The following is a 15,421-nucleotide window of genomic DNA, read 5'->3' on the forward strand; positions in this document are numbered from 1 at the left end:
GATATTTTTACCATATTTTTTAGGTCAGACGTGTTGCTACCAGATGTACAGTGTGAGCAGTCAGGTCGCAACAGAGAACTGGGTCGTACAGTGTGAGCGCATGACTCGTGAGATCTGCCCTGCGAGGAAGTCGTACATTTTGAGCTGAAGCTGAGTGCTACGAGTGAAAAAGTCGCACAGTGTCAGCCCAGCTTTAGAAGGAATGCATGAGACCTTGAGACTATCTCTCATGCAGACTAGTTCTGAGCAAAGAAGGGAAAAATAAGAGTCATTCGTTCCGTTACAGAAGGTTCATTGTCCTCTGCAGTTACCGACGCTCTTTCAACTGTACTCTCTTGTAAAGCTAGGGCCCTTTGAGTCGTTGTCCTGTCCTTATCAAGAGGCCCGATCTGAAGTGTCTCATCACCCAGATCCAACACATTTGTTTCAACATCTCCTTCATCCAAAGCATCTTCATCTTGACTGAGTTCATCCTCACTAAATTCACCCTCTGAAACTAAACATTCAGCTTCAGTTTCCTCTGAAGATAATAAATCGTCAAACATATTTGCTTTAACATCATCGTCGGCTGAAGCTGATGTTTCCTTCTCACTAAATTCATCGTCTGAAACTAAATATTCAGTTTCTGCGGCCCCTAAATGTTCTAGCAGGTCCTGAGTGTCTTCAGAAGTGCTGGAGCTGTCATCTTCTGTACTGTGTGGAGCGAAGGATGCTTCATCCTGACCTAATCCATCCAGAATTACGAGTTCTGCTTCTTTTAGTGTACAATTTTCTTTTAAATGGAATAAAACTTGAGGGTCGCTTTTATCTAAAGACAGCTCAAGATTGTGATGATTCTGACCAAACAAATCCACGTTGACGTCTTCATAAGAGACAGATTTGTCATCAAAGATTTCCTGTGAAGCCAGAAACGTGTTTCTTGTTTTAGAGGTAATCTTCAGAAAATAAAAACTGAATAAAATCATCTTCTTGATCGAATAAATTCATTTCCCCATCACTATTTTGTGAAGCTGGTATCTCGTCTTCAGTTTGACCTAAATTTGAGTTTGAAAAGCGGAAAACTTGAATTCTGCTTTCATCAAACGGCAACATCTCAAGAACATCTCCTGCTTTAAAGAAATTTGCTTCGTGTGTTTCAGACGTTACAGGCACACAATCAGCACCATTCTCTGAAACTAACAAGAATTTCTCTTCATCTGTTCCTGATTCCTCCGGGAAAGTTGTACTGGCACTCCCATCAGATGAAAATATCTCGTCAGGCTCTGAATCAAAGAAATATCTGTTTTCTGAAACATCAGACTCATATTGGTGGATTTCCTCATAAGCCTTGGCAAATTTGTCTTCTGGAAAAGCTGTAACTTGGGATTCATCTTTCCAGAGAAATCCCGTTAAAGTGACAGCTGTTCCTTCTAAGTTTCTGATATTTTCATGGTTGGACGCCTCTGCAGTCTTACAGCTGGCTTTACCTGATGCACCGTAGTCCAGCAGAGAAGAGAATTCTCTTTCTGAGTCAATAAGTGAATGTTGGTCATTTTTCTGGGCATTCGGTTTTTCTGTGGGGCTGACTAGGGATTCAGACAGGCAACCTCCCATTTCCTCAGGGAAATGTAGCTCTGAAATCTGAGCTTCATCTCTCCCAAGATAAGCGACTGAGATTTCTTGTAAATCTCTGTTTCCATGACTGTAAGGTGTCTCTGGAGATTTAGAAATCCTCCCCTCACCGTGAGAAAAAAATGGATTAGTTTCTCTGTCAGAGTTGGTTCTGGGTTCAGGTCTGATGGTAAAATTATCACCAGAAACTGACTGAAATAATTTTTCGGAATCTTCATCAAATTCTTCGTTTTCTTGCTTTTCGAGGAAATAATCAAAGGTTTTTCTAACAGTTTTAGAAACAAAGTTTCCAAAAAGGAATCCTGCGATTAAAAAAGGCATCTTGCTAAAAGATTCTGTGCAGTGACTGGTCTTGTCATGGTCTGCGTCTGCCCCTTCCTTCATGTGCCTCCTGGTGTTTCTCCATCCTCTCTAGGTGCTCCTTTTGTGTCTTCTAGCGCCCTCATGTGTCATGCCTGCGTCTTCCTCATGTGTCTCCTGGTGTTCCCCGTTTGCCCTCTAGGTTTCCCCCGTCAGACATCCCTTTCCCAGGTCCTGTGCTCTCTTGGCCCCCTCTTAGCCACGCCCCTGTTATTTCTTTCTACAGTGTTTTCCTTTAGTGTCAGCTTCCCCTTAGTATCTTAGTCATGGTTCATACTTTCTGGTCTTTTGTTTTTCTCTTAGGTCATTTTCCTTTGTTACAGCCTTTCAGTATTTAGTGTGTTTTTCCCACCAGTGTTTTCTTCCTCCTTCCTGATTTAGTAATTGTATTCACCTGGTCCCTCTCCCCAAACACCTGCAATTATCTCCCTCTCATCTTCCCAGTCTATTTAAGCCCTGTCTTGTCTCTGTGTTGTTGTCGGTCCATTGTATGTTTGTCAGCGTTGTTTCGTGCTCTAGTTGAGCTTATGTCTCCAGGTTTTGGTGCTCTTAGTGAGCTTTTGTTTTTGTTACCAGGGTTTTTGGATTTTTGGACTTTTGGCTCGCTGCCTTTGGATTTATTTTTATTCGTCCTGCAAAATAAAGCATATTTACTTTACATCATCTCCAGCCTCGTGTCATCCTGGGTTTCTGCATATTTGGGTCCTAAACATCCTCAAAACGTGACCGGTCTGTTCTGTGTGCTAAGAGTAAGTGAACTACCGCTCTGGTGTCCTCCTGATAAAAGACTATTATGATCACGTGACGTCCTGACGTCATCAAAGGACCCGGTGGACAGGGGCACACACGTGACGCCCAAGGCTTCGAACGCTGACGGCAGCGTAGCGCTCGAAACCGATGCGTGGGCAGGTTGCTGCATCGATGCCTGATCAAACAATAAAAGCTGTAAAATATCGTAAATTATCCTGAAGCAGAACCTCTCGTTTTTATACTGTTAATTATTATTAAGTAAAGTAAGTAAATTTTATTTATATAGCACTTATCACAGACATGGAATCACAAAGTACTTCACACAGATCCAAACAAAATAAAACGTAAAGTTGTAAAATCATAATGAAATGGATTAACATCAGAAAAAAATAGTCATTAAATTATAAAATATAAAACCAATCAACCCAGGCTTCTTGGTGGGTTTTCCTGCAGATGTTAGGGCTGCTCAGACACGGAGTCATTTTTAAACCTAGTATTTTTAGGAGTTTGCTTTTAGTTAGGGACTAATGAGGTATTTTCTACCTCTTTTCATTTCGTTTTAGTGTCATTTCATAATATATATGATTTTTTTAAGCAAAGGGCTTTCATCAAGAATTGCCCTGAACATTTAATCAAGCCAGTTTTTATTCAGTTTTTCTATTTTATTCTTGTGATCTGCTTCTTATGCTGTGAAGCACTTTGGTCAGCAACAGCCGTTTAAAATTGACCTTGACCTTTTTACTGAGTAAATTATAAATTATGAAGCCTCTGGTTGAAAAGGACAAAGTCTGCAAGTTTGTACAAATCTACTGTGAACGTCTGTAAACAACAAATTAAACATGATCTAAAATGATTGACTGTGATGAGGTAGCCTACTGAGTAATAAATCATCCTGTGATGCAGCTGTTCTCACCTTAAACAGGTCATTTCTAGATTTAATCATCTGCCTGTATCACTAAAATATGCTGCTATTGGTCATCCAGCTCTGATGTGTACCTGCTGCAGGTTTACCTGCCAGTAGATCCTAATTAACAAAGACTAAATAAGGGCAAAGATGAACTTACTTTACATAAACTTCATCGTGCTTGTCTATGTGATTCTTTCCAATAGAAATAATTGATGAAAACACATTTAATCAAACACGAATTTAAATGTAGATGCTTTAAAGGGAATAGAAATGAGATGGGTTTATTATTTAACATAGACGGTGCAGCTGGCTTTAATGTCCCTGAAAGAGGAACAGTCAAAATCCACCATGAGAGATCTTTCTCCGCTCCTGTAGGGAAACATCGGGAACTGGACTCGGATTCTGTTGCTGGGCTGCAGGTCTGGAAGGCTGCAGGTGAATTTAAGAAACAGGAAATACAAATCAGTTTAGTGTTGTTTGTGATGCTGATTCTTTGATCGCAGCATTGAGACTAAACATTTGTTTTTGTTTGCGTTTTACATTTCTTCTATGCTGCTAACATCTTGTTAAAATAGCAGCTGAACTACATGAAGCGTCTTGAAAACGCTTCACCTTTTCCTAGATTTTCCAAAATATAATTTTTTTAACCTTTATTTTAATAACAGACATGAACTCACTTGGTTATAATCTCCCCAGTGAAAAGGCCACTTCCAGAAAGAGTCAGGGTGCAGTTCCTCAGTGTCTCCTTTACTGGATTCATGAACATCACTTCTGCAGTCAGCTCACGGCCCACCACGGCTTCACCTAAAACCTGAGCAAGTAAAGGGGTTTTGGAAAAGTCTGCATAAAAAAACAAGAAAAGGCTGAAACAAGCAGACTTTATACGGCATCAGAATTTTCTGATTTGTGAGTTTTCAGCAATGCTACTTGGTTTTTTAACTAAGCCCTAAAATGAACGCGAGAGCAGGTGGGAATGAATCCTGCACGTGTTTTATAATACTCAGGACAAACCCAGTCATAGTTTAGGTGGAAGTTTCTTTGTTTTGAGGTTGTTTATTTGGTTATTGACCTAGGGCTGGTATATGGGTATGACAGTATGACTAAAGAGGGAGTGTTTTTGTACTGACTGTGATGGAGATCGGTGGGTCCATCAGTTTAATGCGGGTCTCAGCCAGGTAGATGTTCTCTTTGTTCTGCAGGTCTGTGATTATGACTGAAACGTTCAAGCTTTGAGACACTATCATATATTTATGGTAGGTCAAGAATGGGACCAGGATCGGGATGGACAGATCTGATGGAGACAAAATGGAGGGAAATTATTTAAGTTCAGTTCTGCATTAAGCATACAAAACACTCCAAAATTCTTACAAAGCCACAGCTTGAGAACTAAATATGAGTTGTGTCCACCTGAAGAGAGACAGCAGCATTTGTGTCTGAAAACATGAAAGTCACCTTGCCCAGGCAGCAGCTTCTGCTCTGTCACCTCAGTCTGGATGTTCCCAGCTGGTTGGCCGGTGTACCTCATGGCCTGGATGCTGATGTTGACGGACAGCAGCCTAGTGACGGTGCTTTCGCTGCTCAGAATCAGCTTCAGATTCACATCCCCACCGTTGACTGGTCTGGAGTCCTGCAGCCGCACACAATCAGGTGGACTGGAGTATTACTTAGAGGCAGTTTGTGGACTAAAACACCTCAAACAATGAAATCTATCTTTTTGTGTTAACAGAGCTGTGGAAACATCTGGGTTACCCCCAAGCCCCCACAATGCGGCTCTAAAATTGAGGCAAACCCGGAAATGAAATAAATTGCAGTTCCACCCTCATCCACTGGGGGCTGGTGTCAGAAGCGAGCAAATCCTCATTGACTCCCATGTTAAAAATACCAATTTCACAGCACAAATAAACATGTTTACACCCTAGTACCAAAACATGTTTATTGTTTAAATGATAGTTTACACTCATGACAACTCTGAGGGGGGTGAATTTTTTTCTCACTCTTCTGTTTAAGTGTATTAAAAGCCTAAAATTCTGTATAATTAATGAGCATCCGACACACGTGACCACAGAGCTAGCTCCGTGGAAAGGCCTCAGTAGAGCCTCGGTGTGGCGTGGAAAATGCTCCGGCATTTTGAGTCTCTGTGTTTGTGTATTCTTTTTTGGATATTTTTAGCGCAATTGTTGGACAAAATGACTTGCTGTGGCAGTAATTGCACTAATAGAGCGTCCAAGGAGTCTCCACTTCATTTTTTTCGGTAAGTAAAATTATATTTATGTATTTTAGGTCACTGCTGAGCTGAGCTTAGATTTTAACATGCACTGTTTAACCATGAAATTTAAATGTAATAGGGTAAAACCCAGTGCATTTAACACAATGCTGCACTTTAGAAAATGGGTTGAAATACAACATGTTGGTGGAGCTGGGTTCCGACTATCGGCTTGTGGAGCTCTCGGGAGACTGATGTTTTCCACCCGTTCTCCCCTCCCCGCAGCTCGGTGCATCTCTGTCTGATTGCGGCTTCTGTTTGATGCGCGGGCTGCTGGCTTGTGGAGCTCTGGGATGGAAACCTTTCCACCCGGTTCTCCCCAGCGGCAGCTCTGCGCGTCTCAGATCGCAGCGGCGCTTGTCTGCTGTGCGGCTGCCGGCTTGTGGAGGTCTCGGAGACCTCTGTTCCACCCGGTTTTACCCAGCGGTCAGCCCGGCGTATCTCTGACTCAGATGCTCTGGTGTAGTGCACAGTTAACTCCGGTTGTAGCTAGGTTGCTACCTCCGTTAGCTTAGCTCCAACCTCCATGTTAGCTTTGGGTTAGCTTCAGGTTAGCTTGTAGCTAGTTCGACCGGGTGTCGTCAGTTGATCCCAGCCTTACAGCCCCACCCTCAGCTCCTCCTCTCTTCCCTTTTTTGGAATTGTCTGGGCTTGACGGAACCTGTGACATGGACAAAATGGCGGTGGTGGCCACCTCCCACTTGGCCTCAAAAACGTGATATTGGAGCCTATAGAAAGGAGATGTCCAGTATATTTATGTCGATGGTTACCCCCTAAAAAGCCCAGTTCCTGTACTTATCTCTGTAGGTACCTGTGGGTAATATGCACCCTTGCTGTATTATGTATCATCTGATTTGAGTCTCAACAGTTTCGGCTCAGCAGTTTTTAGATTGGACTGGTTTTTATTGAGTTAAACATCTTTAACTTGACACAGAGCAGAGACACCTACTGACCAACAGTTAAATAAACTGAACCGTAAGAAAAGCAGACAGACGGCTGAGCGATAGCAGAATCTGCAGACCTACCTCTTTAAACTGAATGATAAGTTGTGATGGTTTGTTTGTCTCCGCTGTGCGCACGGGGTCCGTGGTGTTCATCTCTGACGTTCCGCTCAGGACCTTCTCACCGCTCCCACCAGTGTCTCCTTCTCCTGTTGCTTCACTCTTCAGTCTGTCCAGGGCGTACCTAAAGACAGATCTTTCCTGCTCAGTTCCTGTCAGGGTGGTAATGAATCAGGTCAGGAGAACAAACAAGTTAAATAATTCAATGTGCTGACAACTATCTGGTTTTGAAGTCGAGTAAAACATAAATGGTTAAAAGGAAGAGTTTTAGCTTAAAAGCTGAATGTGGCCTCGCGAGTTCACCTTCTCTCTGCTTGTAGCTGTCGGTGATGTTCATCCTCTTATTGGAGCTGATGGACTTGGTGGAGATGTTCTGTCCAACTGTTATGTTGTCAGTGGAGATCTTGTCCATGGTGCCATCCTTTTTTACCTGACAGGAACCATAACCGCACCCAGCAACAACAACAAACTCAACAGGAGATGCATATACCCGCTCCCCCTTGCCTGTTTTTCCAATCAAACTCTAAGACTTCAGATTATGGTGAAGTTAGCGTTGTGTTCACTAACCAGCCAGCAAACACAGTCAGCATTGACCTCAGCAAAGACAAATGAGACGTCGTATTTCAGATGAGTGTCTCCGTTCAGGATGGCTGTGACTGGAGCTGGACCACAGCAGAACATACCTGCAGACGGGAAACGAGTCACTTCCCTCGTTATGATTTCAAACGTGGATCAAAAGACGCCTCACTGGTTAAACTAAACTGGTTGTGTGTGTGTGTGTGTGTGTGTGTGTGTGTGTGTGTGTGTGTGTGTGTGTGTGTGTGTGTGTGTTTGTGTTTACTAAAACCTCTGATTTGTAACTATTTATTTTTTTGAAAAGTAACAGTAAATCTGAACATAAGTAAAAAGACAGAACAGGAAATGTGGATTTAGAAATAGTACATACCATCACTCTTTTCTTGTGGCGTTGGATCTAGAACCTGCCATCCATCATATTTGTTGTTTTTTGCCAGATCAGGTCGCCTCATCCAGCCTTCAACCCAGACATGGAAATTCCTTTAAACAGAAAACAACATTCAGATCAAGGAGGCGGGTGGCCTTTTGGGGCCTTCTTAGAGCTAGAAGATCAGTCTGCACACTTGGCCGTTTCATTTGCTTTTAGCACCCCCTAGTGTCTTTTGTTCATTATCTGTGGTCCCAAAAAAGGTGAAACTTGTCTCCTCGCTGTGTGTTTGTCTTTTTTACACCTTAATCTAGCAGCTGATATGTCTCCCCAGCCTTCCTTAGTGTCTACAGGAGTGATTTACCACTTAATGAAACAAACCAGCTGTGTTCATGATCTAAAACATACAGGAAACGTGCTGGAAGCAGACTGCAGTGCCAGGTAAGTAACAGGTGCTGGCCCGGCACTCTGAAGTTGCAAATACGGTACAATCCAACGTAAAGCAGAATACTTGTCTTCTCTGTAGGAACATGAGCCTCACCAGACGCTGTCCTTGGATTCCTTTGCTCTGACGCCGTAGTCAGCAAAGTAGGTGTCCACGGTCAGATTTCTGTTGGTGTCGTGAGCAGACTGGTAGTTGGTGACGACACGACACGGGATCCCGAGCAGACGCATCACTGAAACAATCATCATTTATTTATCACTTTTAAAAATGGCTGAAACATGCTTTTTAAATGTTTTGTTTCTGCACACTGATTGTCTCTGAGCCAGATCCACACACACACACACACACACACACACACACACACACACACACACACACACACACACACACACACAGAGCTGGTGTTCGTGTGTTTACCTGAACACATGACGCCAGCGAACACCCAGCACTGTCCGTATTTGACTGACGAGTAGAAAGAGCTGTACCACTGCTTAAGGATGGCGTAGCTGCCGCTCCAGTGGGATGGAGGCACCCCCCCTCTGAAGTCACTTCCCCAGCTTCCCTGCAGGATGCCTCCAAAGTTTGCGTTGTTAATCTGGAGAAACAAAACAGCAAACAAAGCTCTTATTTCTTTATAACAAATGTCCAAAATCGATTTCAAAGTTTCTTATGACTGTTGGTGGTGGTCGGAGGGACCGGTGGCACCCGTGCCCGGCAGTATGCCCCAGGGCAGCTGTAGCTACGATGTAGCTCATCACCATCATCATGTGAATGAGCGAAAGACTGAATGTGTTGTAAAGTGTATTGGGGTGTTCTAGGACTCTAGAATATGCAATTTCAAATACAGGCCATTTACTATGTGTTTATTATATTTTAGGGAATATTTTTAAGGCAGAAAAATTAAATAAGATGATGTCACCATTTTGATGAGTCACCAAAAAGATAATTTTCTCTAAATTCATGATAATGACGAATAATAAACTGGTGTCTTGAGGAATTGTTGTTAAGTTAAGGTGAAAATAAAAACAAAACATCATAATTTTAACTTTTCATTTCATTTCTGTGGCTTCCATAATCCAGCTCTTGTATTGCTGTTGTTCTGTTCCTTCTGTGTAGGAACCACCTGCGTGTCCTACCATAGAGGTGACCACACGGCTCACGTAGATGGGATTACAGCGAGCAGAAACATCTTCAGCAGGGTCACGCTTGTGTTTGAGGTTCATGTCCAGAATTTTCACACAGATTTTCACCATGTCTTCCTCAAACTGGACAGGAAGACAAGGACACATAAACACATGAAATATGTAATGAAATCGATGCTGAATATATTCAGGAGACGACATTTTTCAAGCATGTTTAGGAATAAAACCTACTGAATCTGTCAGATTACCGTGAAGTCACAAACAAGTTTTATTAAATAATTTGAAAGTAACTTTAAAAATGAAGCAAAAATGAACAAAAATAATAATCATTTGTAAAAGCAAATTAATCATTTTCATCAGAATTACCAAACTTTACTTTAACTGATTTCACAAAAAGAAAATAAGAAAAAAAATGCATTTTTAAAGATATGAAACAGTGATTTGTTCTTGCAAATGAACTTTTCAGTTGCAATGTTTGACATCCAAAATGTCTTCAGCATCTACCGTGAGTTTTCTAAGGACCGTGTTGCTGTGAGTTTATCTACCTGTGCAAAATCCCAGTGCATCTGAGAGATATAATTATCAACCCCTCTGTAAATGACCCCGTGTTCATTCATGACATACTCTTGTCTCTGTTCATCATCAGGCTGGAACACCCAGTCGTCTGCAGAGAAAAGAAACATGAAAACATCTAAACAGCTGATACAGATCAATGAACCACAGTTGGACAGAGATCACAAACCTACCAGAACACCAGGGGTTGAAGAGCACCGACAGGTTAGCCAGCACCTGCTCCTCCTCCTTGTGTTTAGCAGACAGCTTGTATTCCCCTATGGGGGCATCTGCTGGGGGTTTGATGGTCAGAGTCAAGCTTCCTGTTTCAGGAGAAGAACCCTTCTGAAGTTCTGCCTTCCACACCGCCTTAGAGGACGCTGAAGCTGGAACTTTGTTTGGGACACCAAAGCGTGACATCGTCCCCCGGGTCTCAGATGGATAGTTTCCTGTGATGAGGAGCCACTGAGTCAGACACAAAACTCCACTTTTATACATCCATGCAGTAAAAGACCTCTGCATGGAGTCCTGACTTGTCACACTTGTGAAATCAGGCGCAGCTTCAGCCTGAGAAGAAGGCACAAACCTGTCTCAGCTGTCATGATGAGCTGATCCAGGTCAGGGTTGAAAGGTTGAGCCAGTTTCAGGGTCAGGATGAAGGGCTGGCCTCGCCTCACAATCAGCTGATCCACAGAGATCTCACTGGTGTGGTGCTCAGTGTTGTTGGTCCTGCTGTGGAGGTCCACTCCCTTAAAAACTACAATAAAACACAGAAAACACCTTAAATAAGTCTTAACTGACTGTAGAGTTAGACTGCAGAGATTAAAATGACAAGTTTTAATTTTTGCTTAAAAAATGGTAAATAGTAAAAATTTCTGTAAATGGGCATAAAGTAATTAAACGGAACTTTCTTCATGAACCATCCATCCATCCAATTTCAGCCACTTATCCAGGGACGGGTCACGGGGGCAGCAGCCTGAGCCGAGACGCCCAGACTTCCCTCTCCCCAACAACTTGGACAAGCTCTTCCGGGAGAATCCCAAGGCATTCCCTTGCCAGCCGTGAGTCCCTCCAGCGTGTCCTGGGTCTTTCCTAGGGTCTATTCCCAGTTGGACGTGCCCGGAAAACCTCACCAGGGAGGCGTCCAGGAGGCATCCTAACAAGATGCCCGAGCCACCTCAACTGGCTCCTCTCGATGTGGAGGAGCAGCAGATCTACTCCGAGCCCCTCCCGAATGACCAAGCTTCTCACTCAACCAGTCATGCATGATTTTATGAGGCTGCAGGCAGATGAAGACATGTTGTAGAAAGTTCTGGATTCTTGTCAATGAACTTTCCACATCTGGTGAAGCTTTCACAACAGTGGCAGACATCAGGGCGGGTTGGTGATTTAATGCATTCTTGACTAATGTTCCAGCGAGGAAAGTACAGTAAGTGTGAGAATGAGGAGTGTTGTTAAAGAACAGCAAAGGAAAATGTCATGACACACACCTCACACACACCTCACACACTGGGCCCCTCCTGCTGTCTAGGACTGGCACATGTCCACAGAAACACAAATCTCATCTAAAGTTGGTTTAAGAGATAAACACAACTAAATCTGCCCACAGATGCATCATGTGAGCTTTGTTTCAGCACAAGACGAGAGTTGGCTTGGAATGGTGATTCCCACATTTTTTCCACGAGGACCCCCTTGCTTGTGTCCAAGACAAGCCAGGGACCCCCAACCCCAACTCTCACGTCATACACACATCTGAAGTGATTAATTACATACTTTATACACACATCCAGAGTTACAACTCTTATACAGAGTCTCGATTACATTATTGGGTGTGTTTTGGGGATTTTATAAATGTAATTTTTACAAGTATTATCTTGACAGTCACCACCATCTTGTGGGGCCCCCCTTGCAGGGGTTGCGAACCCCAGATTGAGAACCACTGGTTAAGAAGATTTTAAGACACGTTTCTTAATAATCCTGTTCACAGAATTCCTTTCTTTGTCCTGGAAGGAATTTAGAGAAAGTGGAAAATGGAAAAATCGTTTTGTGTTTTTCTGGTTTATTTAAAAAGTCTGAATGGCTCCATGTCACTCTACAGGCCACAGGTAGCAGTTAAAGGTAGAAACCAGTTTGACTCGTTTGGAAGGGTTGGAGGAAATGATCTGTAACTACTAACTTTTGTTGGATCACACTCAGAAAAGTAAAAGCAAACAATGTGCTGTTATGTTTTCCTTGGATGATGTCACCAGGACGCTGTAGTGACTAATTCCTGGGTGTGTTGTTGTTGCTGTTTGCGCGTTTGAAAAGCATTAATGCTTCTTGTTGCAAATGCTGCTTCTTAATGTGGCAGGGTGGAGAGGCGAGAGCCCAGGCGGGAATCGATCGCCAGACTCCCGAGTGAGAGTCACGCACGCTAACCAGTCAGTCAGAGACAAATCCCTGTGGCCAAGTAGGCAGGGCGCATCATCAATCAGGATACGGTGACAGGACGCTCATCCTGTCACATCAAATTATTCTCTGAAACTGAGAACAAGAAGGGACATTAAAAAAGAGATTTACTTACTTTATCTTGAAATTTAACGATGAAATTCATTTGTTTTAACTTGATTCTATAGTTTAGGACACGTTTCAGATGATCAGCTTTCACCTCCTCATTGTGCAGCAGCTCACTTTGGGACATTCCTTCTCATGAGCATATAATCCATAAATATGAATAATATGATGGAATTAAACAACTTAGATGTGAATGCTGGATGGTGATTTGATTTTAATCGATTCAGTTAAACAAGCTTTGATTAGGATGTGGCTAACCCCCCACAAAAAATCTAAGGTTAAAAGTTGCAAAGATACAAAATGAATCCTTTTAATTCTAGGTCCTTGGTTCTTGTTGAGGATTGTGAATTTATTTATTATGTTTAAATTGAACCAAGACAAGTTTGAGATGCTGAGTTAATATAATAAAGGAATTGTTGATCAGGTTGATGATCAGATTAATTATCAGATTAATGATCTGATTAACAATCAGATTATCAGATTAACAATCCGACACTCAGATTAATTACCAAATTAACCGTCATTAATGACCAGATAACGATCTGATTAATATTCAGATGATGGTAGGGATTAACAATCAGACTAATGATCAAATTAACAATCAGATTAATTATCAGATTAACAATCATATTAATGACCAGATAATGATCAGATTAATTATCAGATTAATTATCAAATTAACTGTCATATTACAGACCAGATAATGATCAGAAAATATTATCAGATTAACAATCCGATTAATGACCATATCAGATGAGATTAATGATCAGATTAATAATCAGATGGTCAATATCTCTCTAGAAAAAAGCAGTGAGGTGACATTGTGATCTCAGAACAACAGGTTAGCTTTAACATGAAACCATTTAGATTTATCATCATATTCATCAACAGCCTGACAGGAGACGGACAGGTGAGGAGGTTTTTGTTCAGTACCTGCTGTGTTGGATCTGCTGTAGCTATTGGGTCTGTCCAGTGCCATCATCTCTCTGAAGAATCTGTTCCCCAACAAGAAAACACAGCTCTTAGTGGCTCTGCAGCTCTGACAGGTGACTCTGTGCATGGGTGGATTTTAAAGCCGTTATCACACCCAATCACCCTTCATTCCATTTAACGCATGTTGCAACTCTAGTCACACATTCCTTGGCAGGAATCAGCTGCCAATTGCAGCACTTGTGACATCTCTGACATTGAGCTGTGCTGTGTTACAGAACTTTTCAGGTGTAGACCCCATTGTCTCTGTTCATGGTTGTGTGTCCACCTCTCCTTATTTCTGTGGCTTCCTTAATCCGTCTTTTCTATTGATGTTGTTCTGTGTTTATGATTTGTGTTCTGTCCCAGTCCATCAAGTGGTTTCCCCTTGTGTAGTGGTCTGTTACGGCTGATGCCTTTATTGTAATTTCTGCTTCTTGTTTCACTGCTCTTGTGTGTCTTGGACTTGTTGGTCAATGGGGTCTACACATTGGATCGTGCGTGGGACTGTGTCATCGGTGAGGAGAGCGCGGGCAGCAGAGGGCGACAGAATCCTCTGCTGCTTGTGGATAAACAGAGAAAGAAGTGACGCCGCCAACGTTGGCAAGCTCTGAGGATGGCTGAGAGGTCAAAACATCAGCAAATAAAAGTTAAAACAACTCATGCAGTCAGTGATGTTCTCAGCTCTTAGGTAACTGGCTGATTCTACCCAATCAAAGGCTTCCCCTAACGGAAGGTGTGAATTTGAGCCGGCTTATCAGTCAGCAGTGGGTGTGTTGGCCCTGGTCAGCCTGAATCAGATCACCTCGGTAAGAGGGCTGAAATACAGTCTGGTTGCACCCTGAAAAAGGCAGGCCATACTAATGTGGACACTCTCTATGCCACCCAGACCACGCAGAGCCGATGCTAGAGGGAAAAGGGCTTTAGTTTCTGATCAGACTAATTATTTAATGGGCTTCAATCGAAAACAATAAACGTTTGAGGCGAGAAATATTTTAGTAATAAATATACAAAAGAAACAGACATGACTGTTATATTTCATCTACAGTACCTAAATCCTCCACCAGAGGGCAGGAGGCTTTTATGAGACTAGGAGCGCTCTAAACCTGAGCTCTTTGAGTTGAAACTTTAACAATAAAAACTTTTTTTCCTGGACTTTGGGAGTGTAGCGTCATGAAGGAACTGTTTTCCACCTAAAGGTCATCTCCCCTCTCTCCTCATGAAGAACTATTCTCCTTGAGATATTGCTCAAGGTCTTTGATGCCTCTGCATCTAAACTGTTTTAACTAGCATTTTGCCTCCCCCTACAGCACAAGAAAGAAGACCAAGAACTATTTTTTTTAAATAATAATCAAATAACTTTGTTAGTCCAAATAATCATGTGAAGCCTAATTTTCAATCAATCTGTGAAATGAGAATATTAATTATTTGATATTATAATCCTATGATAGTATATAATAAGTAATATAACTTTAAACTAGACACTAGACTGATCACACGTAATGCTAAAATCACATGACACATTCCTTTTGTCTCTCCAATCAGAGCTTTCCTTTCTGACGCGCGGCGTGGTCTGTGCGGTGCTTATACCATCCCCTTTTGTTGTCAAATTCTGATTCGACAGTAAATCAAAACATCCAGATCATAAAACTATGTCCCACGTCATCTTAACTGGTGTTCAAACATTCTAGAGTTGCGAGCCGGCCACTATTAACTTTTTAACAACAAAGAACCTTGACAAGCTGGATAACAAAACCTGTTGCAAGCTACACCTGAACGCAACGTTCTTTCAGAGTAAAAGCTGGACTAACTGACCCTTCAGGGTCTCGCTGACGCTGTCAAACACCTGTCGCTTACCTGGAGGC

The 15,421-nt window shown here is 42.3% G+C and overlaps 1 protein-coding gene across 1 annotated transcript; it reads right to left on the reverse strand.

The window, feature by feature from the left end:
• Positions 1-3,837: 3,837 nt before the first annotated feature.
• On the reverse strand, positions 3,838-13,740 carry tgm8 (transglutaminase 8). The gene is made up of 15 exons (XM_015958525.3): positions 13,521-13,740; positions 10,621-10,791; positions 10,229-10,483; positions 10,028-10,146; positions 9,477-9,605; positions 8,758-8,935; positions 8,437-8,572; positions 7,899-8,008; positions 7,520-7,635; positions 7,256-7,382; positions 6,917-7,104; positions 5,081-5,255; positions 4,756-4,919; positions 4,306-4,439; positions 3,838-4,057 (listed from the first exon to the last, which is right to left on the reverse strand). The coding sequence occupies exons 1-15, from the start codon at positions 13,645-13,647 to the stop codon at positions 3,913-3,915; spliced, it is 2,274 nt and encodes a 757-aa protein (XP_015814011.1). The 5' UTR covers positions 13,648-13,740; the 3' UTR covers positions 3,838-3,912.
• Between the last annotated feature and the right edge of the window lie 1,681 nt (positions 13,741-15,421).

The sequence above is a fragment of the Nothobranchius furzeri genome, chromosome 3 (assembly GCF_043380555.1).
Source record: "Nothobranchius furzeri strain GRZ-AD chromosome 3, NfurGRZ-RIMD1, whole genome shotgun sequence".
Lineage (NCBI taxonomy): Eukaryota > Metazoa > Chordata > Actinopteri > Cyprinodontiformes > Nothobranchiidae > Nothobranchius > Nothobranchius furzeri.

Excerpts from the sequence above, each read along its gene's own strand:
- tgm8 (XM_015958525.3), bottom strand. The coding sequence starts at position 13,647 with ATGCACAGAGTCACCTGTCAGAGCTGCAGAGCCACTAAGAGCTGTGTT. Across the intron at positions 10,484-10,620 it reads CATCATGACAGCTGAGACAG|GAAACTATCCATCTGAGACC; the intron begins GTTTGTGCCTTC and ends TCCTCATCACAG. Across the intron at positions 8,009-8,436 it reads GAATCCAAGGACAGCGTCTG|GAATTTCCATGTCTGGGTTG; the intron begins GTGAGGCTCATG and ends TTCTGTTTAAAG.